At 50.6% G+C, this 26,886-nt stretch overlaps 11 protein-coding genes across 11 annotated transcripts; 6 read left to right on the top strand and 5 right to left on the bottom strand.

Moving 5' to 3' along the window:
• Positions 1-224: 224 nt before the first annotated feature.
• Positions 225-1,217, top strand: BO85DRAFT_465107 (dihydrodipicolinate synthase family protein; the record flags this gene model as incomplete). The annotated part of the gene is made up of 1 exon (XM_025662031.1): positions 225-1,217. The coding sequence occupies exon 1, from the start codon at positions 297-299 to the stop codon at positions 1,215-1,217; it is 921 nt and encodes a 306-aa protein (XP_025521107.1). The 5' UTR covers positions 225-296.
• On the bottom strand, positions 1,200-3,766 carry BO85DRAFT_387243 (Zn(II)2Cys6 transcription factor). Its single transcript, XM_025656665.1, has 3 exons — positions 3,427-3,766; positions 2,400-3,352; positions 1,200-2,350 (listed from the first exon to the last, which is right to left on the bottom strand). Exons 1-3 carry the CDS (start codon positions 3,686-3,688, stop codon positions 1,307-1,309), a joined length of 2,259 nt encoding a protein of 752 aa, XP_025521106.1. The 5' UTR covers positions 3,689-3,766; the 3' UTR covers positions 1,200-1,306.
• A 280-nt stretch (positions 3,767-4,046) lies between these two features.
• On the bottom strand, positions 4,047-5,307 carry BO85DRAFT_494907 (uncharacterized protein; the record flags this gene model as incomplete). Its single annotated transcript, XM_025663886.1, has 5 exons — positions 4,047-4,304; positions 4,370-4,833; positions 4,894-4,971; positions 5,032-5,237; positions 5,291-5,307. 5 exons carry the CDS (start codon positions 5,305-5,307, stop codon positions 4,047-4,049), a joined length of 1,023 nt encoding a protein of 340 aa, XP_025521105.1.
• Positions 5,308-5,822: 515 nt separating this feature from the next.
• BO85DRAFT_494904 (alpha-hydroxy acid oxidase) lies at positions 5,823-7,297 on the top strand (the record flags this gene model as incomplete). Its single annotated transcript, XM_025663885.1, has 8 exons — positions 5,823-5,916; positions 5,977-6,010; positions 6,063-6,165; positions 6,230-6,621; positions 6,674-6,741; positions 6,794-7,047; positions 7,096-7,172; positions 7,222-7,297. The coding sequence occupies 8 exons, from the start codon at positions 5,823-5,825 to the stop codon at positions 7,295-7,297; spliced, it is 1,098 nt and encodes a 365-aa protein (XP_025521104.1).
• A 392-nt stretch (positions 7,298-7,689) lies between these two features.
• BO85DRAFT_444503 (isopenicillin N synthase family dioxygenase) lies at positions 7,690-9,167 on the top strand. Its single transcript, XM_025659027.1, has 4 exons — positions 7,690-7,757; positions 7,825-8,010; positions 8,074-8,436; positions 8,486-9,167. The coding sequence occupies exons 1-4, from the start codon at positions 7,724-7,726 to the stop codon at positions 8,902-8,904; spliced, it is 1,002 nt and encodes a 333-aa protein (XP_025521103.1). The 5' UTR covers positions 7,690-7,723; the 3' UTR covers positions 8,905-9,167.
• Positions 9,168-9,595: 428 nt separating this feature from the next.
• Positions 9,596-12,117, top strand: BO85DRAFT_515726 (fatty-acyl coenzyme A oxidase). Its single transcript, XM_025664800.1, has 4 exons — positions 9,596-10,130; positions 10,198-10,571; positions 10,618-11,284; positions 11,333-12,117. Exons 1-4 carry the CDS (start codon positions 9,765-9,767, stop codon positions 12,008-12,010), a joined length of 2,085 nt encoding a protein of 694 aa, XP_025521102.1. The 5' UTR covers positions 9,596-9,764; the 3' UTR covers positions 12,011-12,117.
• Positions 12,118-12,406: 289 nt separating this feature from the next.
• On the top strand, positions 12,407-13,581 carry BO85DRAFT_410880 (zinc-binding alcohol dehydrogenase family protein; the record flags this gene model as incomplete). Its single annotated transcript, XM_025657499.1, has 3 exons — positions 12,407-12,664; positions 12,718-12,835; positions 12,893-13,581. 3 exons carry the CDS (start codon positions 12,407-12,409, stop codon positions 13,579-13,581), a joined length of 1,065 nt encoding a protein of 354 aa, XP_025521101.1.
• Positions 13,582-13,839: 258 nt separating this feature from the next.
• BO85DRAFT_465102 (NADH:flavin oxidoreductase/NADH oxidase) lies at positions 13,840-15,218 on the bottom strand (the record flags this gene model as incomplete). The annotated part of the gene is made up of 2 exons (XM_025662030.1): positions 15,000-15,218; positions 13,840-14,937 (listed from the first exon to the last, which is right to left on the bottom strand). Exons 1-2 carry the CDS (start codon positions 15,171-15,173, stop codon positions 13,840-13,842), a joined length of 1,272 nt encoding a protein of 423 aa, XP_025521100.1. The 5' UTR covers positions 15,174-15,218.
• Positions 15,219-17,104: 1,886 nt separating this feature from the next.
• BO85DRAFT_465101 (Zn(II)2Cys6 transcription factor) lies at positions 17,105-18,840 on the top strand. The gene is made up of 3 exons (XM_025662029.1): positions 17,105-17,295; positions 17,348-17,430; positions 17,518-18,840. The coding sequence occupies exons 1-3, from the start codon at positions 17,164-17,166 to the stop codon at positions 18,824-18,826; spliced, it is 1,524 nt and encodes a 507-aa protein (XP_025521099.1). The 5' UTR covers positions 17,105-17,163; the 3' UTR covers positions 18,827-18,840.
• A 134-nt stretch (positions 18,841-18,974) lies between these two features.
• Positions 18,975-19,999, bottom strand: BO85DRAFT_361286 (RTA1 domain-containing protein; the record flags this gene model as incomplete). Its single annotated transcript, XM_025655586.1, has 3 exons — positions 18,975-19,456; positions 19,525-19,767; positions 19,828-19,999. 3 exons carry the CDS (start codon positions 19,997-19,999, stop codon positions 18,975-18,977), a joined length of 897 nt encoding a protein of 298 aa, XP_025521098.1.
• A 2,130-nt stretch (positions 20,000-22,129) lies between these two features.
• Positions 22,130-26,589, bottom strand: BO85DRAFT_410871 (glycoside hydrolase). The gene is made up of 7 exons (XM_025657498.1): positions 25,944-26,589; positions 25,770-25,880; positions 25,525-25,710; positions 25,196-25,471; positions 24,995-25,137; positions 23,039-24,919; positions 22,130-22,958 (listed from the first exon to the last, which is right to left on the bottom strand). The coding sequence occupies exons 1-7, from the start codon at positions 26,171-26,173 to the stop codon at positions 22,228-22,230; spliced, it is 3,558 nt and encodes a 1,185-aa protein (XP_025521097.1). The 5' UTR covers positions 26,174-26,589; the 3' UTR covers positions 22,130-22,227.
• Positions 26,590-26,886: the final 297 nt, after the last annotated feature.

Below are 26,886 nucleotides of genomic sequence, written 5' to 3'. Positions count from 1 at the left end.
TGCCGGAACTGCCTTCCGTTGGGTTATCCGCATCGCCAAAACAGGAAGGGGGTTCCGGCATGGATATCTTGGAACCCCTCCGACATCCTATCCAGAGAGTTAGGGCTTTGCCATTGACCAGAACATCATTAGCAGTGTAGTATAGACTTGGAGTGTAGTTGAGAGGGAAGGCAGTCCCGTCGCGTCATGGAATAAAAATGCCTTCAAGGCTCACTCACGAGTCCAGCAGACACTCCCTCGTTCCATCCTCACGTTCTTCTTCCTAGCTATACTAAGCAATCACCACTACATCCAACATGACTGTCACACAGCAACTCCCCGCCCTTCAGGGTATCATGGTCGCCCTGATCACTCCCTTTACAGACGACAAGACTCAGATTGACGCAGCAAGACTCAAGTCTCACATCGACCACCTGATCGGCGCCGGCGTGCATGGCCTCGTGCCTGGCGGTAGCACAGGCGAATTCACCACTATGACACGCGAAGAACGCAAGAAGCTGACCGAGCTCTGCGTCGAGTACGCAGCTGGCCGTGTGCCTGTCGTAGCAGGCACCGGTAGTACCTCCACCGAGGAGGCAGTGGACCTGGCACGTCATGCCGCACAAGCTGGTGCAGCCGCCGTGATGGTTGTGCCACCATTCTACGATCCCTTGAACGTGGAGCAATTGACCGAGCTCATGGCTGAAATTCATGAAGCCAGTCAGCTGCCGATTGTCTACTACAATATTCCCTCTGCGAGCGGGTTGACCCTTACCCCCCAGCAAATAGCGGACCTGAGCAAGGTCGGCGTCAAGTACCTCAAAGACACCTCCGGAAATGCGCCAGCCTACACGGAATTGGTGTTTGGATTGTCGGATCAGATCACCGCTTTCAACGGGTGGGATACCCTTACGTTCTATGGGTTGGCAGCTGGATCGCCTGGAGCGGTTTGGGGTGCTGCCAACATCATCCCGGAGTTGGCGGTAGAGCTGTGGAATGCGGTTTCTGTCGAAGGGGATCTCAAGAAGGGCCGTGAACTATGGGCTAAAGCATGGCCCATTTGCAAGTTCCTTGAGTCGCACAATTACGCTGCGGCTGTCAAGACAGGCGTTGAGCTGAGGGGCCAGGCGACTGGTGGCTTGCGGAAGCCATTCGCCCTCTTGAAGGAGGATCTGCAGAGCGAACTGGCCCAGTTGATGGTGAATGCGAGTGTTAATGTTGTAAAGCGTTCGTCATGATGTCAATAAAATTGGATATAGAACAATGAAATTATGAGCACATGTCATCATATCTCGTGTAGCGCCTTGTAATGGACCCCCGGTGGTCATCATGCTAAAATGGGCCATATTTGTTTGCTTTTGACGACATCCAGCCAAGTCGGGAAAATCTCTCCTCTGCTTCGTGTGAAATGTGCATCTTGTCTGTCCCAGACTTGTTTCATGACCTCCCGAACAGTCTGATAGACAGAAAACCCACATCGTGCCTCTCCTTTGTCCAGAAGCGCCGTGATCGATTGCCGCCTATCGGGAGTTGTAGCCTCGCACCCAGCAATAAACAGAGGCCATACAGTGCCTGGGCCGGTCTGGTCGGCTTCCATCAACGCTACATCAAACTCGTTCAATGCTGAGATCACTTTGTCCACCTGGCTCTCCAAAATAGCCGGGTGGACCTGACGGATACGTCTGTAAAAGAAGATAACTAGTGCAGAATTCAAAGCCTGCAGAAGGCATCCATGTGACCTGGCCAGTATATTCGCCGAACCGCATATGTTGTCCTCTGTTCTTCTGGAGGCGAATGTACAAATCATGCTCTCCAGGCGAGCACTGCGCCGATGTAAAGCTTCCCATGCTTCGAGACTTGCATTTATTCCTTGACGCATCTCGCGCGCAACTCGAAAAGTCTCCATTACATTGGCCAGGCGTGTCGTCTGAGATACCAAGCTAAGCCATGTCTCAGATACTCCGTAGATCTGGCTGTACAGCGTGGCTGGATATTTCCGCGAATCTTGGAGGTGGATGTCATATAAGCCAACATCAGCTTCCTTTGGCTCGTCAATATCCAGGTCGCTATCGGACGGCCGCCGATCGAGGCGCAAGAAGTCGTCCAAGCGTGAAGTTCGGTAACCAGCTGCCTGGGTGTTCTCAACTCTTTGGTAACGAAACCGGTATTTGAGCGCCTCCATAAAGGTATCCGACGGCGTGTAGTTATGCAAAGCGTAGGTACTCTCGCCTACTATCCGTAGCCAAGTATATGTGTGGTGTAGCAGGCGTGCTTTCTGAGAGATGCGTTGTTTTGGCAAACCTCGGAGGCGTAGCAGCCGCTCGGCATCAATCATGTAGCACCTTGCGTCCTGCTGCTGGCTAGTTAGAATCTGCTTCGGTCAGTAATCTATCAGGGACATAACTTGACAGCTGTCTTACAGCAAACTCAGCCAAGGCGCAAATTGCCATTAACTGATCCTTGTATTTGGCCTTCTTTGGCTCTTGCGTTTCATGCTTCAATGACATCTGCATATGGTCTTTGGCTAGATGGTAAGCGTATTCTGCTACCGGCTTCCAGCGTTCCGTCGAGTCTGAGGTCCTCATGGAAGGATTTACTGTTAGATGAAGGGCTGAACAGGCCAAGAGGCAGTAAAGATTAGCCAACCGAGCATGAGTGATATTTTGAGACCCAAGAAAAGTGATATCGCTGTATGTTACCACAGCAGACGGCACATTTAGTATCTTCCAAGGTGACTTCTGGTCTATAGGAACGGCCATCATGCGCGAAATGACATGATCCTGAAAGTGGCGTAATAGGAAATGAGCATCTGCTAGTACATCAGGTGGATTGCAATCAACCGCTGGTATCACCTTAGAGGTACTGTAATTTTCTGGGCCAGAATTGTAGACAGCAGCTGTATCGTCCATCAGACTAGGCGCTTCGCCAAGGAGATTATGTTCTAGTATAGGGGCCTCTGTCCCTAAATCGAGGGGCAACCAGTCACCCAGGTCAAGTGTGCCAGATAGTGTAGCACTATGCAACTGAGGATCCAAGCTAAGAATGTCTGACCACTGCAGCAGATCATTCATGTAGGCGATTGAGTCTTGCGACAGAGCTGGGCTGACCCCGGAAGCCCCTTCAGGCAGGGTATTCGCGGACGATAGAACCACGTCATTTGCGACCGTAGTCTCGTCAGCAGGCTGAGCACTACTTGCAAATTTGGGGTCGGTAAGACTAAAGTCCAGCACAGAGAATGGCCCGACTACAATATCACCCTGTGATGGTCTCTCGGCATCCCGGAATCTGTTTTCGATCTCTGCCAAAGAGGCATCTATAGAGCCTGACACCAAGTATGCACTCAGGGCATCACTCATGGAGACCCTCGATTTCTCTGAGGTCGAAATATTAGCTTCACTATTCTGGATTTGGCAATCAGGTAGTCAATCATAGAGAAGGATTAAGAACCTGTGTAGAGATGGCGTCGAGGCCCCTGCTTCTCTGCATCATTTGCCTTGCCAGCTGCTGTCCCCGAAGAAGGTTGGGACTTCCGATCGGCCATCCATCGGATCTCATCAACGAACCCCTCACATACCACACCAGTTGCCCGACACATCTGGCAAGTAGGCCTCTTTTGATCGCATTTGGCATGACGCCGACGACATGTTCTGCAGGCTCCCAGGGCATGACTGCGACGAGTCCGGCGACCTGATTGCTTGGAGGAAGCCATGTCAGTCGAAATAGGCCATATCAACAAAAACGGAAAGTATAGTAATCGAATAGAATCTGGGGTATGAGCCGATGTTTGTGTTAGAGCTGGAAAGTGAATCAATTAGTAGCGGGTCACAAGAAAGAAGGGTGTGGCCCGACCGGGAAGGAATGTGGTTCCGCCGGACCGGAATCTCCTTCCAATTCGGACCAAAGCAGTGTCGGAAGGACCTGCTGTCCTGGGTTTAGGCCCTGCAGTCTGATGGGATCTTGATAACAGCAGGTTCTACGCGTGATAACCAGACACGTCAATTCTCGTGGGCAAATAACGTAATTGTGAATAGGTTCATCCCTAATTTTCTAATATTTCTTACATAGATCTATTTCAGTCCAAGTCTCTGTGCCTCGGCAAGAACGGTGTGTGGAATCTCATCCTCCAATGTCCTCCCCTCGGGGACCCATCCCAGGTGCTTGGCCGCTCGCTGGGCTACCTGCTGGGCATTGGTCCCCCATAACACTCCGCCATGAGGAGTGAGCGAATCGGCCTCTTCATGACTGATCTCAATAACCGATTCGGAATCAGCAAGGCCGAGCTTCTTCACTTCTTGCGCCACTTGCGCTGAGATAGAACCGAATGTCTATGTCTCGTTAGAAATTACCCCGTTCTGGACTCAGGCTCAAAGTTCAAAATGTAGGAACTTACGATAGCCCCAGTACCCGGGAAGTAGAGCCCGTTCTCATTCCACAAGTCCCCTTCCTCGCCCCGTAAAGCCTTCTCAGCCAGCTTCACAAAGATGCTGCTAACATCCGAGATGTGTATATTACTCCATGTGGCTTCTCCTTTACCCACCTTAATCCCGCCCCGTCGTTGCATCGTCACTCTTGCCAGCTCCGGAATTTGTATGCTCCGCTGGTTAACCGGCCCTCTACCCCGACCATAAATGATAGGAGGGAAGATCAACGCGGTTTTCGGACGATTGGCGGCAGGGGTGAGGCTGAGGATCAAATTGTCGACCACGCGCTTTGCAGAGTATTGTTGGATGAGCCCCCGCAGTTCATCGGCTCCATCGACGTCGCTGTAGACCTTGTCGGAAGGTTCTCCAAAGGCGCTGGCTACAATGTCGGGAATAGAAAGGACACTTGCGCCTGATATCTGAAGCCAGTGACCTGTTTGTATTATGAGCAACGATAAGCAGCGCATGGACAAGGAGGTAAAAGGGATATTACCCGGCTTAGATCTTCCCGCTGCGGTCAATCCACGAGCGATGGCCTCAGCGCTCTTGACATGGTTTGAGCTTGCGGTGTCTTGTAGAAACAGACCAATGTTAGTAAGAGGCAGGGTATGTCTTGAAGTGGGATACTCACGGATGACAATGTCCGCTTCCCGTGCCTGCTGTTCCAAAGTAGAAGAAGCATCCAAGTCTCCCAGGACTATTTGCTCATCAGGGTATGCTTGAGAGAGTTTCTGCGCCTTTGCCTCGTCCCTCAACAGGACTGTATACTGGCAGGCTGGAAGGGCTGATTTCAGCGCATAGAGCACATCCCCTCCGATATAGCCTGAGGCTCCTGTGCTATAACTACCGTTAATCGCAATGACAAAGTTAGATCACGGGAGTATACGTACAGAAAGATTTTCGCCATTGTGACTACTATGCAGAAAGAAATGCAACAGTTAATAGTCCAGGACAAGAAAACGAATTGACAAGAGGCATGTAAAATAACCAGATTCAAATTGAAATGATGTGATGAGGGGCAGACTTCTTCTTTCTGAGGGGCATATTTCTATTTGGTAGGTGATTCCGAGGAACGATCGTCACCCCATAATAGAATTCCGGGGATAGTAGTTGATAAGGCTTTCCGCTGCACGGACTTGCCCAATGCCATAGGGCAGTTGAACTCAGAGTGTCCGCGCTTTGCGACAGCGTCACGCTGGGAAGGTATTTGAGAGTTGTTATCTTTTGCTTTCCTCTTTCGGTGTCAAGCAATAGCTGCGGTCGCAGGACAACAAAAATTTAGGAAAGTCGGCGACACCGACATGTGGTATATAGGTCCAATTATGCCCTACTACATAATAACTCAATGTTAATGAAACCTGTCACTTGCTCCTCTTGACGCATTTTCATCAACCGGTGCCTTGTACTGATCCCATTGCCAGCATGGCTCATCGCGGAGAGACATTCCACAAGGATGTCAGCTGTATCGCCGACCTGAAGGCGATTGGAAGCAAGAAGCTCCCAAAGATGGTCAGAGGTAGGGCAATTGACCACTGAGAAACATGCAATGTTGATCCCTAACATTGGTGATAATTAGATTACTACAATGAAGGTGCCATGGACCTAATAACGTATGCACAGATCTTCGAAGCTACCATTATCGAACAATCACTGATGGCACAGACTTCGCGACAACGAAGCCGCATTTGACAGATACAGAATCCGCCCACGGGTCCTGGTAAACGTGGCTAACATCGACACCAGCACAGAGATACTCGGGACTAAGGTAGCACTCATATTAGTCTAATAGACCACAAAATCGTCGCTGATGCCCTTCCTCAACTATACAGGTATCCCTTCCCTTCGGCTTCAGCCCAGCAGCCGCGCACAAACTCGCCCATCCCGAAGGAGAGCTCGCAACCTCTCGTGCCGCCGCGAAATACGGTATTTGTATGGGCCTGTCCTCATACTCGACCACCTCGATGGAAGATGTCGCCAGTCAAGGTTGCGGAAATCCATATGCGATGCAGATGTGCGTGCTCAAGGATCGGTCACTCACACTGCAGTTACTAGAACGAGCAGAAAAGGCGGGCTACAAAGCGTTGTTCTTGTCGGTGGACGTTCCTGTGCTTGGGAAGCGGCTGAATGAGTATCGCAACGACTACCAGCTACCGCAAGATATGGAATATCCCAATATTCTCAGTAATGGCAGCGATACCTCCGATCGCACAGATTATGGTTGGTAATTTTCGTATATACCCTCGAACGAGCCGCTGATAATTACTAGATGCTAGCCTTGACTGGGATAGCGCGATCCCCTGGCTGAGGAAACATACCAAGCTTCAGATCTGGTTGAAAGGCAGTAAGTGAAGCACTTCAGATGAAAGCAAACTTAGATTGGCTGACACGGGCAGTCTATGCACCCGAGGATGTTGAACTGGCAATACAACACAAGGTTGATGGGGTTATTGTTTCCAACCACGGTGGTCGCCAACTAGACGGTGCCCCGGCCACGTTGGATGCACTGCGCGACTGCGCGCCCGTTGCAAAGGGCCGTATCCCGATCGCAATCGATGGTGGAATCCGCCGGGGGTCAGATATCTTCAAGGCCCTGGCTCTGGGGGCAGACTACTGTTTCATGGGACGGATTCCCATTTGGGGACTTGCTGTAAGTGAAGCCGGTAGCTGCTGTGAGCATTCTAGTAACCAGCTATAGTATGATGGCCAGCAAGGAGTGGAGCTTGCTATTCGGATATTGCGCCAGGAGTTGATGATCACGATGGCTCTCGCTGGGTAAGTTGATGTGTATGATTACCAACAGGTACTATGCTTACTATTCCAGATGTCGGTCGATTTCTGAAATCCAGAGAAGGCATTTATGTGTTCTCCAGCCGGACGGTGTGCTCTCCAAGCTGTGATGTTGCATGATGCTTAGCAATCTTTATTAGCATTAGATTAACGATACCAAGTTATCCTTTGTGGTGTTTATATAGCTTCTTGTTTGAGTGTGAACTTCAGATACTTGCTAAATGACTATTGAACTGGCATTTGCCTACCTACGCAGAAGATCTCAAGGAAATACTTCCAGGTTGGCAAAGCAAAGGAAGAGTCGTATTGGCGTATCGCCATGCAGAGCATCTCGACGTATCCGAAGTGACACGGACAACGTTCTAACGGTCGCACCTCTCAATCATCGCTGTTCCTGATTCGCCTTGACAGGGATCGGTTAGTATGCAGGACACAAGCTAACCTACGAGTGGTGCAGCTGTCGAGTTGGCCTCATACCCCGCTTGCTCACCAAGACAATCTCCCGAGGTTGTCCTTCTCATCACAATTCCGGAACAATGGTTACTGCACCTCCCATTATCGACTTTGAGCGTAGGTTCTGTCACATCTTTTCACCATGATTGCAACAAAATATTTGTCTTCGCCTGACATATTATAGCATTCTACACCGGTGATGCCGAGAAAAAGGCAGAGCTAGTGCGGCAAGTCCGTCACGCGTGTGAGAGACATGGATTCTTTCAACTCATCAACCATCGAGTCCCGCTCGATATCCAAGAGGCTATACTTCAGCAGGCCCGGGACCTATTCAGCTTACCAGTTGAAGTGAAGCAGAAGTACAGTCGAGGTAATCTCATGCAGAGTTTGACGCTTAAAGCAGAGCCGATCTCGACCACTAATGCTTGAACAGAGATTGAGCCCGTTAATCTGGGATACGAAGGTCTTCGCTCGCAGAAATTCGAGAAAGAAGGTCCTGGTGATCTTAAAGAGAGTTATTATTTATCGCAAGATCTGTCGCCAGGGCATCCCTACACCGGAAGATTCTCTCAAGGGTCAAATAAATACCCGGATGAGATCCGAGATCCTGGATCATTCCGGCGTACGGTGAAAGACTACCACGCGGTGATGTCCGATCTGGGACTCAAGATATTCCAGGTGTTGGCTCAAACGCTCGACTTGGATGTGAACTGGTTCAATGGGTTTTGCCACGACTCGGCCAATATTATACGCTTAGTGCGGTATCCTCCCCAGGAAACGGATGGTCAGGAACGAGGTATGATCTCAACCAAGGGCGCAAACATGTCTGCTTACGAAAGTCTTAGGCATTGGGGCTCACACCGATTTTGGAGGCCTTACCATCCTGCTGCAGGATGACAAAGGGGGTCTGCAAGTGTGGGACCGCGAGGCATCCGAATGGGCGGATGCCGAGCCTGTTCCAGGGGCATTTGTGGTGAACCTAGGCAATATGTTGATGCGCTGGACCAACGATCGCTACATATCCAACTTGCATCGGGTTATCAATAAAAGCGGGCAAGAACGATACAGCGTGCCATATTTTATCTCCGGGAATCTGGATTACGTGGTGGAGTGCATTCCCAGCTGCAAGGCGGAGACGGAGGAGGCAAAGTACCCGCCGATAACAGTGGAGGAGTGGATGTTGGCGCGATATGCGGACACATACGGAGGCGGGCAAAAGGGAGCAGGTGAACTGTCGCAGGATGCAGTCCGCGCGAGCAGCTGATTGGAGCATCTCAGGTAGTGGACAAGCAAGTCATGTGGCTGGCATGTGGATTCGTGTTGATGACACCAAAGTTGGATCAGGTTCTCAACCAGGGGAACACGGAGCACACAGATTCTCACATGTGAGAGTGGATCCGCAGAGAATATAGGAGTGTCGCCAATCTTATGAATTCTCATGGAAGGGGGCATATGGACAACACATGTGAAGTATAATGCAGCGCTATTCTGGTGATCCAGTACAATCAAGCGTTCCGTCTCATCGCATCAATAGGCTGCTGACGAAAGTCCAGCTCATTAGGCGGATATGCCGGCGGTAGTAGGGAGTAGTACGCGACTGAAGCACGCGGCTGAGACACCAAGCCAAGAATACTTAGAATTCGTAGAGGCAGTTACCTGGCAGTTTTTGTCCATCGAAGAAGATTCTATCCCATCCCGGGTTATTATCTGACTGTGCATGAAGTCGGGTCGGGATAAGTTAGGTATCAGATCGCCAGGGATGCCCGAGGATCCAGGCAGAGAAAAGAGAAAGATAAGATGATTCCGGCAGGCAAAATTACCGGGGAACCCCGAAACGTTGTCAGCCGAGCGGCAGAACAAGTCAGGCGGCAGGCGGTCAGTCGGTCACCGGGAATTGGCCACTCAGGCATCGAGGCCACTACCCCCAGGGAGCCTCGGCTATTACCCAAAGGAGCAGGTCCAGCGCCCATCGACGGGAGTTCTCGACCGAAATCATCATTTCGGCTTCCCCGTGGAGGACCGCTTATAACGTCTGTCACGCCCCCCAACATCATACCTTTTCTCCCTTCTTTCTCCCACGTTCTCCTCCCCCGCAGACTCCACTCTATCATCACTACTATCATTATGCCATCTTCACCACCGGATTGGGTCAAGGCTCTGAAGCCGGCCGACCCGCAGGGCTCGCAACTTTTGCAGCACGAGCGCGATCAGTCCAATGTCGCTGTTGACAAATTGGCTGAATTGCTGCACACCAAGGAGGCTTTGGTTCGTCAAGAGCACCTGCTGTCTATCCTGCAGGCGGAGAAAGTTTTCGACAAGTCACAGAATCACACGCAGGGCCGGACGGAGCGGATCCAGCGGTCCCTAGCCAAAGCCAAGCGCCTGCAGCAGTTGTCGGTGGAACATAAGTGGTCACAGGAGGAGCTACATGCTGCCAATGAACTGCTTGGAGAGCCCACGCCTTATGGCTTGCATGCATCCATGTTTTTGGTATGTTCCGTTTTCGTTTCTTTGTCTCACGCCACCTTATTCAGAAGCTAATGAAGACTGCGGACAGGTCACCTTGCGGGAACAAGGTACCCCCGAGCAACACAAACTCTTCCTCGAGCCGGCACAGAACTATCAAATACTGGGATGCTACGCACAGACGGAATTGGGCCACGGTTCGAATGTGCGTGGACTGGAGACCACCGCCACCTGGAACCCCGAGGACAAGACCTTCACTATCCACTCTCCCACCTTGACAGCTTCCAAGTGGTGGATCGGATCCCTGGGTCGCACTGCCAACCATGCTGTGGTCATGGCGCAGCTATTCATCGGCGGCAAGAACTACGGCCCGCATCCATTTGTGGTCCAGATCCGTGACATGAACACACATCAGCCCTTGGAGAACGTCTACGTGGGAGACATTGGTCCCAAGTTCGGTTACAAGTAAGTAGTCTGACCGGTGCGGTGTGGCTATGACTGACCAGTTCAGCACCATGGACAATGGTTTCCTCCTATTCAACAAGGTCAAGATCCCTCATATCAACATGCTGGCCCGCTTCTCGCGCATTAACAAGGACACCAACGAGTACATGCGTCCTGCGTCGCCGTCTCTCATCTATGGCACTCTGACCTGGGTGCGCTCCAACATCGTGCTGCAGGCCGGTGGTGTCCTGGCACGGGGTGTGACCATTGCCACCCGCTACTGCGCCGTGCGGAGGCAGTTCCAGGACCGTGATGCCACCGGCAATGTGGGCGAGAACCAAGTGCTGAACTACAAGATGGTGCAGGTCCGGCTGTTGCCCCTGCTGGCATCGATGTATGCTCTGCACTTCACCGGCCGCGGAATGATGCGGCTCTACCAAGAGAACCAGAACCGTATGAAGGCAGCCGCCCAGGCCGCACAGGAGAAGCGGGGTGCTGGTCCGGAGGAACTGCGGGCTGGTGCCGATCTCTTGGCTGATCTGCATGCTACCTCGTGTGGTCTCAAAGCCCTGGCCAGTACGACGGCAGGTGAAGGTCTCGAAGTGTGCCGTCGTGCCTGTGGTGGACACGGTTACAGCAGCTACAGCGGCATTGGACCGTGGTACTCGGACTACCTGCCCACGCTCACCTGGGAGGGTGACAACTACATGCTGACACAGCAGGTGGCAAGATACGTAAGTCACACGCTTCCTCAAATAACTTTCTATAACTAACGTGCATAGCTTCTGAAATCTGCCCGCGCTGTCCTTGCCGGCAAGGCATCCAACAACGACACATCCCGCATTCTGCAGGCATACCTCTCGCGCCGCGACAAGGGTGCCTCTTTCGATATCCTCGGCAATGACAGTGACATTGTGGCTGCCTTTGCCTGGCGGACGGCTCACCTCACATTCGAGGCGCTGAAGCACCGCGATGCTGAGAAGCGGTCCTGGAACAGCCTGCTGGTCGACTTCTGGCGCCTGTCCACGGCTCACTCGCAGTACCTGGTAGTGAAGAACTTCTACGAGGCGGTGACGTCTCCCCAGGTTACCGGGGCATTGGACCCCGAGACCGCGGGCATCCTGCACAAGCTGTTCCGTCTGTATGCCCTGCACACACTGGAGCGTGAGGCATCCGAGTTCTTCTCGTCTAGCGCGGTGACAGTGCGACAGATCGGCCTGACGCAGACCAATGCGGTGATGAAGCTGCTGGACGAGATCCGCCCGCATGCGGTGCGCCTGGTAGACTCGTGGAAGATCCCCGACTGGCAGCTGGACAGCAGTCTGGGCAAGTACGATGGTGAAGTGTACCCAGACTTGTTCCGGCGGGCCAGCCAGGAGAACCCGGTCAATGATCTGGTGTTCGATCCGTACCCGTGGAATGCGGCGGTGCTGAAGAACGAGCGGCCTAGCAAGCTTTGAGTTTCTTTCTTGGATTAGACATTATTATTATGTGCATAATGTGGTGGGCAGAATAGATATAGATTAGAAGATCTATAGACTACAATGGACATACATGGAAAGGTTTTAATAAACATTAGCAATCACCAGCAGCACGGGCCAACGGGTTCGGAAGTCCATCTACCCGGCATTCTTCAGCTCTAATTTTCTGGACTGCCGAGCCCGAGTCATGAAACTCAACATTCAACAACTCATGACATCAGGCATCCCCACCCTGCTTAATAATGTTCTTCACTTCCCCGGAGCTTAGCTGAAGACAGCACCCCTGTCCATACTAGCTTCTATATATGTATACCCTATCCACCAATTTCCCATACCAATTGAGTGTATCCCTTATCCCTACATCCAACTATCAAGATGAAGGAAATCATCAACCTCCCCGGCCCGAGCACCAAGCTCATCGACTCCCCCATCCCCAGCATCAACGATGACCAAGTCCTGATCAAGGTCATCGTATCCGGCTCCAATCCCAAGGACTGGAAAGTGGCCGAATTGGCCAATGACCCGAATAGCTTCCTCTACTCCCGGTATGAACATGTACGTGAAGGCGTGAACCAGGGCGATGATATCGCCGGTGTGGTTGAGAAGGTGGGAAAGAACGTGGTGGAATTCAAGGTATACCTCACACAACTTGTGCCATGTCGTATGCGCATGCTTAATGAATATAGGAGGGCGACCGTGTCGCCGCATTCCACGAGATGCTGAAGCCCGGTGGTTCATACGCCGAGTACGCCGTGGCCTGGGCACACACCACCTTCCACCTGCCGGAGAGCGTTTCCTTCGAGGGTACCATCCCCATCTCCATCCCCCACAGAACAGCACTAACCACCCTGCCACCAACAGAAGCTGCAACCATCCCCCTCGCAGCCCTAACAGCCGTAATCTCCCTCCACCACCACCACGGCCTCCCGACCCCATGGTCCCCACCCAGCGCCACGACCACCCCGACCCCCTTCGTCATTTACGGCGGCAGCACAGCCGTGGGCTCCTTTGCGATCAAGCTACTTCGCGCCAGCAACATCCACCCGATCATCGCCATCGCGGGCAGCGGGTCCCCGTACGTGCAATCCCTAATCGACCCCAGCAAAGGCGACACGGTGATCGACTACCGCCCAGGCACCGACTCCACCATCGCCTCCATCAAATCCCTGAACCTGAACATCAAGAACGCCCTCGACACCATCGTCGACGCTACCAGCGCACACGTCCTCACTCAGGTAGTCACGCCCGGAGGACAAGTGGATCATGTCCTCCCCCGGGATCCCAAGGATCTGCCCGGGTTGTTGTCGACGAATACGTGGGTGAATGCGGCGCATGAGAAGGCCAACGGGGTGGATGATTGTCGGGATCTGTGTTACGTGTTTTGTCGGTGGTTTAGTCGTGCGTTGAAGGATGGGCGGTTCAAGGGTCATCCGTGGCAGGTTAGGGAGGGTGGGTTGGAGGGCGTGAAGGGCGCGATGAAGGATTTGATGGATGGGAAGGCGAGTGCTGTGAAGTATGTTTTTAGGGTTGCGGAGACGCCGGGCCTGTAAGACTATTACTATTGTGGAGCGATGAGGGAATGTGGATAAGATGTAGATTGTATAAGATGAGGGCAATATAGGTGTAGGATATGTCCCTTCTATTTACATTCTATTTAAAGTAGCGTTGAGTTATCTTGCCATTATTATAGATTGTATAAGGTTAAATGGCATATGAAGACAAATGAGATGGTTGAATCGGGCATGTCATGTCTATTCTATGTACTATTAGGGTTTATTAGGGTTTTAAGCATCACCGCTATATATCATCTAAGCATCAAAAATCGAAGGCTTGTAAACGCTAGGATCAATAAACTCGCGACCACCGCGACGAGTGAATCCCCAACGGATCTGGCTCGCCATGGAGATCTCAGTGTCGAGGTGCTGGGCGAAAGTCCAGGTCAAACCGGGGTCCTTCTGGAATCCACGACCGACCAGAGCGACATCCAGACCCTCCTTCTCGAGCAGGTCATTAGCCTGGCGACCGTTGGTGATAGCACCGACAGCCGACACCAACAGCTTATCGCCGACAGCCTGCTTAACAGCCACAGCGAAAGGTGCCTGGAACAGCGGGCCGGACTTGACCTTCTGAGCGGCGTGAACACCACCGGTACTGATATCAATCAAATCAATAGCACCCTGCTCGGCCAGCGCCTTGGCGAACTTGACAGTATCCTCAGTACCCCAGCTCTGCTCGGGGAGGGTCTCCTCGAGCCAGTCGGAAGCGGAGACACGGAGGAAGACAGGCATGTTGGGGCCGACAATGTCCCGAGTAATCTGGGCGATTTCGAGAGGCAGACGGATACGGTTCTCGAAGGAACCACCGTACTCGTCGGTACGGTTGTTGGCAGCAGGCGACAGGAAAGAAGAGATGAGGTAACCGTGAGCACCGTGAATTTCAATAAAGTCAACGCCGACCTCAACAGCACGCTTCACAGCAGCGGCCCAGTCGTTCTTGAACTGCACGATGTCGTCCTTAGTCATAGCCTTGGGCTTGGGGAAAGAGTCAGCGAAGGGGATATCGCTGGGGCCGATAACACGTTCGGGCCAGCCGCCGAGCTCCTCAGTGGCCATGGCGGTAGCGGAGATCCAGGGGGCGACGGTGCTGGCCTTGCGACCGGCGTGGGCGAGCTGAACACCAATCTTCTGGCTCTGGGAATGGGCGAATTCGACGACTTGGCGCATGGGGCCGATCTGCGAGTCCTTCCACAGACCGACGTCCTGGGGGGTGATGCGGCCTTCGAACTGCACGGCGGTGGCTTCAATCATCATGAGACCGGGACCGCGCTGGGCGATACCGCCCAGGTGGGCGATGTGATAGGGGGTCATGTGGCCATCTTGAGCGGAGTATTGGCAGAGAGGAGCAAGCTAATTACCAGTTGTTAGTTGATTTTATGGAATATGAAGATACTGAGGAATTGGGTACATACACCAAGGCGGTTCTGGAAAGTGACGCCGCGGATGGTGAGCGGGTGGAAGAGCTTCGGAACCGGCTTGCCGCTGGTTTGCGGGTTGGCGGCGGTACCGGCGGGGGGGTTCTGGGCGGGAGTGAAGTAGGAGATGCCCTGAGCAGGGTGGTTGACGAGATCGGTGGTGACGGTCATGATGTCGTGAAGAAGGATATTATTAAAGGAGATACGTAGTAGTAGGGGTATAGACAAGGATGGGATAGTAGATGGAGACTCAATTGAAAGGAAATACCGCTTTTATACGGTCCCATGGGGAATAGAAGCGAGTGGAAATTGATTTGAAATCCAAAAAGTGGAGGTATACTGATTAAGGTGGCATCGACAAGAATCTGCATCTTTGCCGCATCGGGCGAAGTCTCCGATTAATGGTCTGACTTTTTTCTGGGTCTCCAAGTGTGGCTTCAATGGCATGGAAGCTTCGCGGGGATCCTCAGCCTCCAACTGGCTTTAAGCCAAGTTGGTTATGCTCCACTGATGGACACCCATTCGGCAAATCATCATCGTGGATCCACCGGGAATTATTCAGCATCCGGAGGAAAATTGCCCCAATGTCTCCGAAATATGTCCCCACGACTCGGAAAGAAGGCCGAACAAGGGGTAAAGGGATGAGAAGAGCATGAATTTGTATGACCAACGGATAGGATTTCTAATGGAAGGGGGTCTGTGCGAGCTTCGTGCCACTTCAGGGATTCGCCCTGGTCAGAAGTTTATTTTCACCACGTGTGGGATTCGGCCCCAAGTGTCTTTGTTGCGCTAGAGGCTGCGGCTGTAAGCGCTGTGGCTTGTCGCTAGTGCTGTGGTCAATCGGTATTTTCTCGGGCGGATGGTGGTGGTGCAACAGGGCCATGCAATGATATTTTACCATATTCAGCTAAAGTCAGGGAACATGTCTATCCATTCTTGCGTGGTTTACTGGCAGTGAAGGTGTCTGTTCGAAACAGTAGAAGGAATCTTCATCCGATACTGTATTTGGTGGTTATACAATCTACAGCGACATGATCACTACGTTGCTTCATCTTCGACTGGGATCATCAGATATGTAACAAAGATGTTTCAGTATCACATGTATATACGTTGACTGACTCCACATTAATGTCGTCTATTTTCCTTCAGCTAATCTCAGAAAATAACGCAGATACTTTTACTAATTCCTTACCCAATACATTAGTGGACAAGGCTACCCCATAGTGAGCTACTAAGTATTTGGTCGAACATTCTGGAGGAAGTGAGGAATATGCCGTGTATAACCGTGGTCCCTTCGTCCTGACGCTGCCTTTTGACAACTGTCTTGCACTGAACTGAATTGTATGTAATATAGCCGGGGCGACAAAAATAAGACCTATGAAGCAGGCGCTACATTGTAGCTTAGAAATACAATCATAATATTAGCCCTAACCTGTTGCCTTCCTCCTAGCAGACGGTCGAAGAAGCTTTAGGGTAGCGTCTACTGCAGCCATTGCCGGAAATAGTACTTAAGCAAACCCTAGGGAGATATGTGACTTTTGTTCTTCTGCGTGTATTTTACTGTTGGAATTGATGTTGTGGAGGATTATAGTTCCCAAAAGATCTAGCATGTCGTCCACCAATAATGGCCACCCTTGCGACTGTGGACAAGCATGTACTGTGCGAGATTAGAACCGAGATGATAGTTGTATGCGATGGAAATTTCTACTGATCAAAAAGATTTCATTGATCCATCTGAAACATCAATAAATCCCAGTGTAGTGCACCTTCCGGATGAGTCCCGTCCAGAGTATAACTTGCCTCTTCCACGTGATAAGCGTTCAAGATATACTTTGAGGTTGGGACACCCCCAAACCACCCGCCCTTTGCTCACCACCCAGCTATCAAGTACACCACTATGCATACCAGTATTTTCAGTAACAATATAAAAGAACAAGTCTATAATTGTATTTTCTGTCTGTGGCTGTGTATGAACTATCAGGAATTAAATCCGCCTAATGTGCAGAGATGGTCTACTTAGCCTCCCGTACCAGCTGTTTGGGTGAGGGCATCACCACCACCTCATCAACCTTTCCAACTTCCAGGCCGTTTCTCCCACTCTCAACTGGCTCCTTCCCGAGACCAATGAGATTGCGATATTGGCCTCGCTCGGGAGCAAATCATGTCTGATACCCGATCCTCAACGGGTGCTTCATTGCCCGATGTTTCCCCTCCGCGAAATCCTAAAAGGCGACGGGCGCGCCACAACAAATCCCGCAAAGGTTGTTACACCTGCAAGCTACGCCGAGTCAAGGTTTGTATAAGCGCCACGCAGAGAGTTCAGCTGCGATGTTGACCCCTTCCAGTGTGATGAAGTAAGACCGGTTTGTGGCGCGTGTTCCTTTCGTGACGAACCATGCTCATTCCCACCACCAGAAGAGCATGTAATGTAGGTACCCAAACCTCACGTCAATGGGAACGACGTTATGTGGCAGTTGACCCCTTTTAGCTCCAATATCTGACTTACAAGTAACAGTCCCACAAGTGCAGGGCGTGCTCGTCGCCTTGCGAGCAACAATATAGGGCAGCCATTACGGCCGTTAGATCTGCACATGCCACCGCTGTCTGAATCAGCGGAGGTCTCTCATCAAAACGAGGGCCTTGACATGCCAGACATGGGTCTCTTGACGCATTTCATGGTCCATGTCTCTGGCAGAATGGCTCTCCATCCGGAGCGAAAATTGATCTGGCAGCGAGTCATCCCAACCCTAGCTGCAGAAGAAGAGTACCTGATGCATCTTCTCCTTGCGCTGGCCGGCACGCATGCACTATGCGAGGCAGAATCACCCCGAGCCAATTCATTGGACCCAAATCTTGACCCAAATTTTCAAAAAAATCCCGATGAAAATTCGTTTCGTGATTATCACCGGATCCTCGATCACCACCAGAAAGGCCTTGAAGGCTTCCGACACGCATTATCAGAAGCGACAGCTAGTACAGCCGAATACATCTTCTGTGGCTCCATCCTAATTGTCGCCTTTGCCTTTGCTTCTTTGCGCATTCGCGCCTTAGGCGATAAGGGGATGGGCTTCCACAATGGTGACTCAGCCGGAGAACCCTGGATTGACTGGCTGCACCTAGTCCGCGGCTTGGGAGCCTTCGTAGGAGAGCACTATGGTGTCCTCCGGACCAGCAGATTACGGACAATAATGAATTATCCCCACGCTAATGAGCACTGGAGGGACGTTCCGGCCACATCACCAACGCTGGTGTTTCCACGTCTACAACGCGCCCCCCCTCGATTTATCCGCTTCGCCCAAGGCGCCGCTCAGCAGATTTCCTTATTGCGTGCCTTCGCAAACACCCTTACCCAGGACTATGGGATAAGCATGGAAGACACTCCAAGCCCAGATTCCTATGGATCTCCCAACATCCAAACAATCCCAGAACTTCTACGCGAACAGATCAGCACGATCGATCGTCTTGAGGACATGTACATGCGCACTGTCTACGTCTTTCGCTTTGCAACTAGTGAGCGTGATAACCCCGTCTCAATGGATCTTCAGACCGATCTCGAAGATGCCGCGGTCTTGTCGTGGCCGCATTGCATTTCGCTCTCGTTTATTTCATCACTACAGCAGGGAAATGATGCTGGCATCTTCGAAGGCTTTTCATATGTGATCCTGGCGCATTTCTATGTGATTTTGCTTCTATTTGAGGATTTGTGGTATCTACGAGGCGCATTTCCGAAGGAGATCCGGAACACCCATATGCTGGTCGTGAAGCTGGGAGATGGGGCGCTGATGCCCCTGATGCAGTGGCCGATGGCAATGCAGGAGGAGTAACGCTATACCAATGTACCGTTTTAATGAAGATCATAATCAATAATAACAAACTTTCTATATAGCATAAGTATACGCCTCAAACTCCTTGAACCCAATCATTGATCCCAACCCGTTCATCCAAAATATATACCCATCGCAAATCCAAAACCTAAACAGCCACCTTCCCACCTCTCAAAAACCTCTCCTCTGAATCCGCCCTATCCTCCAAAGGCACGCCCCCATCCTTCCTCCTACCCCCTCCCAGCACCCGCCCAGGATACCCAATCAACAACAACATCGCCTGCAGCGCCATCAACACGGCATCAAAGATATACAACAAATACTCCAAATGCATAACGAATCCATCATTCCCCTCCACAAACTCAACGACACGATAAATCGACCGAATGAGAATAAGCACGCACGCCCCGTAAATACACCACAGCATGCACTCCCACGAGTCGCGACGGGAGGAGGATGCCACTTGTCTGGTGGTGTAGTATTGCGGATTCTTCTTAACGCGATAATGGAAAATAGCGCTAGCGATGATAAAGAATCCGAAGAAGAGAAGTTGCACGGCTAGACCGCCTATGACGATGTGCGCGCCGTCTTCCATGGCGGAGAGGCTGCCGGCGGACATGTAGCCACCACCTGCAATAAAAATAACTCGTTAGAGGGGCTTTTGAGAGAATTATAATGGCGTAGTAGGGTATAGGTACCTCCGCATTGCAAGAGAAAGGAGATAATATCCCCGACGACGAATATCTTAGCGATGTACTTCACGCGAAGGAGAGAGGCAGATTCGGCGTCGAGGTAGAGAATCAATCTGCCTAGGGTCATGTAGATGGAGGCAGCAAAGAGCGGAGGAGCGACGAGGATGAGCATGGTCTGGACGATGTAGGGGCCGAGAGCGAGGGGGTCATTGTGGGAAAAGATTCGGGCGATGTAGCCGGCTGCTTCGACTGTTCATGTCGTAATCAGTTAGTTTGGTGATAGTTGCAGATTTTCGAAAATGTACTTACACAGTAACCCAATAATGAAGGGAATGAAATATTTAGACCGGTACCTGAAGGCCATATAGGTGTGGACTATGGCCAGGAGGATGAAAACAGCAGTGAAAATGGCAGCAGCTGGTATCGACGGAGTGTATCGATAGAGGACGAAGGTGACATTGGTGTCGTTTTGGGAGGCCATTTTGGGTATAGTAGGGGTACGGAATGAAGGAAAGATTTGATGAGGATGGAGACTGTAGCACTAGATGAGATGAGATTAATATAAGAATATCGAAATCGCTGCATTGGACCCTGAGATCCTTCGAACCTTAGCATATACGAATACGTGTGGGTCCGCGGAGAGATCGAGCGGTCCGCCACGCCCTAACCGCCGTGACCCAAGGGACTAACATCTAAGTTTTTACTCGCAACGCGGATAGGCTACGGAGTTTTCATGATATGCCTGATATATACGGCGGATTGATATATATACATGTTCTGAGATGATAAGATTGCCGTTTGGGGGGGATAGCCGTAACGTCCACATCCCAACACGTGGACTTTCAGCCTCAGGACCCGATGGCTCGATAAATACATGAAGATAATGGAATGGAGGCCTGCGTTGGTAGATTAGATCAATATAAAAATTGGAGATATCCTCAGTATGGACTTTATCTGCTAATATTCACCCAAGGAAACATCGTGATACTGACAGACCGAGGCCTTGAATACTGAAGGAGGCCTAGCCATCGAGGCACTCATATTCGATCCGAACTTTGAAGGGAAAACTTCTCTCACATATCTACGTTGTCGAACAATTTGCCTTACCCAGTAGGTAGATGAGGTTCGTGGCGCAGACCAGGCCTCGATCCCAGGTCCCCCGCAGAAAAGGCTGCAATCGCCCTTCCTCGACAACCATAACTGCTCAACCTAGCAACCCCGTTGATATCAAGTACCGGCACTCCATTAAGGTCACCAATCACATACGTTGCCCTAGATAGACTGCCTGAAAATCAAGCTTAAAAGTCTAAAACTGGAAACGGATGTGTCTCCGGTGTGGGGCTGCTCTATGCGAATTATACGAATTTACGAGCATCCCTTCCGAGTATACGAACATACGAAGGTGGCAGAATGTACGGCGGTCCACCAAGTAAACCCACCACGTCTTCGTAATGATCGCAAGTAGCTGCTGAAGAAAAAGGGTTTTTTTTTTCTTTATTTCTTTATTTCTTTATTTATTTATTTTTTAATAAGAGACAACACTTGCTAGTGAAAGTGAGAATTGTTTTAGCCAAGGCATAGGCCTAGAGTGTAGGGATTCTTGCCGGGCTGAAATTCTGTGTTTCTCAGATAATTGGTATACTCCCCTCTGGAGAATAATTTGCTTCAGTTAATGTACCCAATTTCCTCAGCGAGCGGGGATCAGGAAATCAAAATACTAGGAGATATATAGCACCATTTGTGGTTCCAGGATAGTTAGCATCGTTTCCGAGTCGCAATCTTCACGAGAAAAATAGCCGCACACGATATCCGTCAGGCATCGCTGGAATACATCTTGTAGCACGCAAATCCAAATGGCACCTTCTGACATCCCAACGCCAAAAATTGTGGCTCATTAGAGTCAACATGAGATATTCCGTTATCAGTAATTGTTATGAGGCTGATTGGAGGTGGACCAGGCCATCAACAGCACCGCACCATTTGCCCCTTGCGCTACATTATAGGCTAAGGCAAAGAATCAATGATCAGTGGATATCTGCCATGCAACACAAGCGACAAGCAATTTCTCTTAGATCACAGCAACCCATAGTAATCTCGACCGTCCGCCCCCCACCCAAATCACTTTACGTGAGTGCAGGTCAGCAAAAATAGCTAGTTAGCTTATGGTAGTGTCACGTCTACTTTATCACTTGGAAGGATGACATAACGTCTGATCAAATGTGGGTTTCATACTCTTCCTAGAAGATAAAGAAGGTGCATGATGGCCATAGCTAGATTTTGTTAGAATGTGAAATATAATCAAACCCCCGTCCACGATTTACTGGGAGCATGATCAGGCCTGACCTGAACAATTTCAGTTTCAAGACAACAGGGAAGCCAGAATTTCCACGGGTGTATGCTAGAGGGCTATTAGGACATATTATGGCATGCCATACAAACAAGAATGAAGATATCACGTAGTATGCTATAGAGAAAAATGGACTGTAACGAAACAAATGAGTTTGAAAATGTCGCGCTCACATGAATGTCGTAGAGGAGTCCGACCACATCGTGTAACTATGAATAACCCATACATACTGCATATCAGAGAATGGTGACAGTAAGTGCCAGTGTTTTGGCTTCGAAGACATTCCATTTGAATAACGGGGTAGATGAGATGAAAGGTTGCTCTATCAGGCAACGTCCTAGGATGCCTTGAGATAGAGGCTGCTATCTAGGTTCAGGAATATTTGGGATATATACATTTGTCACCACATGACCATTAGAATCGAGGATCCAGCTGTTGCGGGCATATACTCTGGGGTCATTGACAGCGATAATCCAATCCGCATCGATCTGACCCCCAGTCACACTTAGTTCTGGGTATACGATCCTCCAGGCTTCTGCGCTGAGATATGTACGCGCCAGAGTATTACCCCATCTCTGCAATTCGCCTCCCCACCTATCAGCATCCGGAGTCTGATGCACTCTGCCGATGTCCCAGTGAGCATTTCCGGAGCAGTAAAACACGCTCGATCGGTCCGTAGTGGGGGTTTCAGGATCGACACGCAGGTTACTACCGGCCCTATAGGTGTATCGGCCGTGGTAAACTTGGATGGACTGGGTGCGTGCGTAGGTCCGCTGATCGACGGAAACGAATGGATGAATATTGGATCTCACTCCCATCTCGTCAAAGTGTATGTGGAAGATGACCCACTGGTCTGCACCAGTGCCGTCCCCCATATCGCGGTACCGATTGTAGGAGCTGTCTCCCACAGTCCCCACCTGCGGACCAATCCAGTAGGCGAGTTCTAGGATGAGCCCCGGCCTGATTCTAGAGTTGCGTCCCGCTCTTGCCGCCCCATACCTCAGCCAACGTGCGTAGTTGAGAGGAAGAGTTTCAGCATTGACCGCTTCTAGAATCTCCAACATACCGGGAGACTTTTCCCTTGTAGAGTCGCCTGATTTGAATAACAAGACTCGTTAGCAAAGCTGCATCATTTGACTGAAATTGTTAAGCCGGGTGTGATGGGTAACTTACCTAGACCATTGATGTGTCGTTTACCCTCTCCTAGTCGGGGCAGCAATACCTCCCCATGCAAGAATCGCTTGGTAGATGTGGAGGTAGTGGTGCTGTCATCGCCATCATTGTTGTCATTATCAAGGGTGCAGAGATGATCCATAGCCAATTGAACATCGTAGATATCAGAGGCTGCATTGATGGGATCCCGAAGAATATCCGTGATCCAGGCAGTAATATCTTGTCCCGCTTCGGCAACGGTCGCGAGGAAAGGGGCTAAGTATGAGTACTGCAGGAGAAATGAGTAATAGCCAGCAAATTCCTCATCCCACATATCACGGAGTATCCTAACAGACCAATCGGGTGTATTGGAACTGAAGAGCATAGTGACCCATTTAATGAGAGACTGCCATTGGTCTAGTGTACAGGTCCTTCCAAGAAGCAACTCTCGCTTTTTCTTGGTGATGCTACCATCGGCTACACTGTAGAAGTAGTCGATACCTGGCACGCTCAGCTCATTATCATAGCAATAGGGATTGTCCATGTAGTTTGATAGCAGCAGAGCAAACTCTGCGTACTGCATGTATTCCCAGGTATTGTTTGGGGTGGTGTTCGTGGTGGTGGTCGTGGTGGTCTTGCCACCGCAGCAGTAGGCCTGCATATTGTAACCACAGCTTCCGGCTTCCATGCCGAGTCGAATGTAGTCAGTAGGGCAGGAGGTCTCGCAAAAGTAGGAATCCGGACCCCACACTGTAGTGTCTTTCTGATACCACTTGCAATCGGTGAACTCATCAGGAATCTCTGTACAACAGTAACTTTTACGACCAGAGGAACAGGTCTGTTCCCCCCCAGCCCCGTTGCTATCTGCGAACAGAAAATTGGGATAGTCATCGGGGCATGAATGGTTCTTACCGGACCCAGCGCAGCCCGGCGAGCCGCCAAACCACTTACACTTAGAATATGATTTGGTGGAGGAGGTGATGGTACAGCAAGCACTCTGATGACTGGTACGACAGCCCTCTTTCAGCGAGCCCACCTCGGCTTCCCCATCCTTACATCCGGCCTTGCAGAAGCCTGTGTTGTGGAAACCACGCCATGTGCACGTAGGGAAGTCTGTATCACTGGCTGGACAGCAGAACTTATGTTCACGACTAGGGGAGCAGCCAGTGGTGTCAGTCATTGTTAACTTTGTCCCATCGCGCGGGACCTCCTTGAAGCCGCTGGGGCAATCATCGCCACAGTTGGTCCAGCGACATTGACTCAAGGTATCGCGAGTCTTCGTTGTCGTCGTCGCGGTTTGGCGCTGGGAAAGTAGCCCAATTTGTACTGGCTCCATAATCGCCACTCCCAAGCCCGAAGTGAGAGCTTTAGCCCAGGTACCATTGGTGTCATCCTGAGTGGCCGCCCACACCATTACCCCGGAGATGCACTGATCTTTGAACCACTCACCCTTCAACTTCCAGGTATCTTCATCATCGTAGGAAACCCATTGATTCTCCCAATGAATGGCCTTCACGGCAGCGTCCTTGTAGAGAGTCGGTGTGAGGCCATTCTCGCTGATGATGTCCATGATCTCTGGGTTTAGCAACACACCGGAGGTAATAGAACAACTACCCGCGTCTCCTCCAGATATAAACTCACAGCCGGGCTCAGAGCACTCGGCGTCCTTAAGGGTAAAGCTTCGGCCATAAAAAGCCATGCCAACAACCACCTTGCTAGAGTCAATGTCGTTACGCCAAAGTAAGTCAAGAGTGGTCTGCAACTCGGTCATATTGGTGTGTGCATTGATATATGGGCCGGTCCATTTGCTATCTTCGTCCCAGGTGCCGTGAAGGTCGTAAGCCATAATGTTGAACCAGTCCACATATTTGGACAATCTCGCGACATCAAAATGTTGCATGTCTAGGAATGATTAGTACCAGGACGAAATTTAGCCGACTTGCTTGTTTGGAGGCGGGTGAAAGCATAGTAACATACAATAGTAACTAGACGGTAGAGTGATACTGATTCCTTTATTTGACCCTGTTCCAGATAGACTGCTCTGCAGGCTCTTCAGGAATTTGGGGAAATTATCGTAATCAGCGGATGTTCCGCCACGATCCTCCTCGACAGGGTATTCCCTATCCCGCAAAATGTAATCAGCATAAATCATCGATATGCAGGGAGGTGGGAGCCCACCAATCGATGTCTACACCATCAAAGCCATAAGTGCCCATGAATGAGATCAAAGAAGCAAAAAATGCCTTCTGGTCTTCCTCAGAAGCAGCCAGGTCTGAAAATGTATAACGCGTAGACTGGTCGGCATCACTGAACGACCACCCGCCCAGTGATAACCAGATTTGAAGATCAGGTTGGATCAACTTAAGTGATCCTATCTCCTGCAAGAGCGTTTTTTCGGTTTCATCTGTGGCTTGTACCGAAAAAGTGGACGGGTCAATGGTACCAAAGGCAAAGCTGTTTTCCAATTAGCTGAGCAACAACCTAGTGCATGATGATGATGCTCTTACTTGACGTGTGTGTAGACTCCATAGGGAATTTCCGAGGGAAGAAGTACATTGCAGGCGCGCGAAGTCAAAGCATAGGCCTCGTAATAGCCGATGATACGAGAAACGTTCTGACTTGAGGCATCGCATGATGGTCTGGTAATGGTGGTGTCGCCGCAAAAGTCGCTCGTTGTACCACAAAAGCCATAGCTATAAATAGGAGCGCTCAGCTATGATTCAATACTACTTTACAGAGCTCAAAAACGTACGGACTGCAGCAGACGTTCAGAGGACATGTGCTGGCATTGACATAAGTTGGACCCCAATTGTCAGGGTCACATTCAGCCTTGGCACCACAACTAGCCGTACAATTCCCCTGCCTGATGAAGTAGTCTGTTAGCGATATGTATTATATGCAGTCATTGGGGAGGATGGATACATACCCGCAAAATGTTGGGCCCATGCCGCATACTCCGGACTTGCCACAGCATCCGAGAGCGCAGGGATTAGATTCACTGCAACTCTGCTGGAGAGACTGGCCAGCCAGGGCCAGGAACAAGCCCAGCCACGATAGCAGTGTATACATTTGAATGGGAAAAAGAAGACACTTACTCGAAGAAATCATACGGAAAGGCGAGGGGGGCAGTGCCTCTTTATCTGCGGGGCATCGCATCGAGTCTTGATCGAAGTGAACATGATCGTTACCCCCTTCCTCCAATGACTGGTATGGTGTATCATGAAAATCCTTGTTTCGGACCCATGACCTGTTCCTGACTATTTTTTGGCTAGTTATGGCAGCGCCGGTGACTGTGATTATGTGGGGATGCTAGGAAAGGTACTCTAGGCACCCAAGGGCCATAGCTCGACCGTCGCTTAAGAGCACTGTGGGTATAAGTTCTGCTCTCAAGAAAATTTTGTATACCCAGTATTGGGCTACCGAGGTGTAGTGTTAATCAGTGATCTATATAACCTATGAGAACTTTTTTACTCTCCTCATGTCGTCCGGCAGCGTGCGTTAATCGCATAAAGAGATGCCGGGCTAGGGCGGATAAAGCGAGGCACGGAAGGTACGGATAAAAAGCCTCGCCATTATTTAAACCTATTATCCCCTCGCTTATCACAGGGTGAACTCGGTAGGTTGAAGCTAGACTGTACCCCACAATCCAATCTCCGAAGTCTACTTTTCGAGCCCAATGGCCGGACCCTTCGGATAGGCTAAGGGTCCAAAATTACAACCCCTGAGTCAATGATACACGTTTCGTACCGTCTCACTAACTGATGTAAGACATAAGACTGAATGCTCGGGTAGGCATGAAAAGGTAGAAATTCTTTACTTTTTCACACAATTGTCCGCTCGCTGCTGGTGTCGAATCTACAGCAGACAGT

This window comes from Aspergillus piperis (genome assembly GCF_003184755.1).
Source record: "Aspergillus piperis CBS 112811 unplaced genomic scaffold BO85scaffold_1, whole genome shotgun sequence".
Lineage (NCBI taxonomy): Eukaryota > Fungi > Ascomycota > Eurotiomycetes > Eurotiales > Aspergillaceae > Aspergillus > Aspergillus piperis.
This window is presented reverse-complemented; position numbering and strand designations above follow the sequence as displayed.

Bases quoted from the DNA above. Each gene is read 5' to 3' on its own strand.
- BO85DRAFT_387243 (XM_025656665.1), bottom strand. From the start codon at position 3,688: ATGGCTTCCTCCAAGCAATCAGGTCGCCGGACTCGTCGCAGTCATGCC. The intron at 3,353-3,426 runs GTTCTTAATCCT...TTTCGACCTCAG, and splicing joins TCGACGCCATCTCTACACAG to AGAAATCGAGGGTCTCCATG. The intron at 2,351-2,399 runs GTAAGACAGCTG...TGACCGAAGCAG, and splicing joins GCGCCTTGGCTGAGTTTGCT to ATTCTAACTAGCCAGCAGCA.
- BO85DRAFT_444503 (XM_025659027.1), top strand. From the start codon at position 7,724: ATGGTTACTGCACCTCCCATTATCGACTTTGAGC. The intron at 8,011-8,073 runs GTAATCTCATGC...ATGCTTGAACAG, and splicing joins GAAGCAGAAGTACAGTCGAG to AGATTGAGCCCGTTAATCTG. The intron at 8,437-8,485 runs GTATGATCTCAA...CGAAAGTCTTAG, and splicing joins AACGGATGGTCAGGAACGAG to GCATTGGGGCTCACACCGAT.
- BO85DRAFT_515726 (XM_025664800.1), top strand. From the start codon at position 9,765: ATGCCATCTTCACCACCGGATTGGGTCAAGGCTCTGAAGCCGGCCGAC. The intron at 10,131-10,197 runs GTATGTTCCGTT...GACTGCGGACAG, and splicing joins TGCATGCATCCATGTTTTTG to GTCACCTTGCGGGAACAAGG. The intron at 11,285-11,332 runs GTAAGTCACACG...TAACGTGCATAG, and splicing joins CACAGCAGGTGGCAAGATAC to CTTCTGAAATCTGCCCGCGC.
- BO85DRAFT_465101 (XM_025662029.1), top strand. From the start codon at position 17,164: ATGTCTGATACCCGATCCTCAACGGGTGCTTCATTGCCCGATGTTTCC. The intron at 17,296-17,347 runs GTTTGTATAAGC...GACCCCTTCCAG, and splicing joins GCAAGCTACGCCGAGTCAAG to TGTGATGAAGTAAGACCGGT. The intron at 17,431-17,517 runs GTAGGTACCCAA...TACAAGTAACAG, and splicing joins CCACCAGAAGAGCATGTAAT to TCCCACAAGTGCAGGGCGTG.
- BO85DRAFT_410871 (XM_025657498.1), bottom strand. From the start codon at position 26,173: ATGCGATGCCCCGCAGATAAAGAGGCACTGCCCCCCTCGCCTTTCCGT. The intron at 25,711-25,769 runs GTACGTTTTTGA...TCCTATTTATAG, and splicing joins CTGAACGTCTGCTGCAGTCC to CTATGGCTTTTGTGGTACAA. The intron at 22,959-23,038 runs GTAAGTTACCCA...TATTCAAATCAG, and splicing joins ACGACACATCAATGGTCTAG to GCGACTCTACAAGGGAAAAG.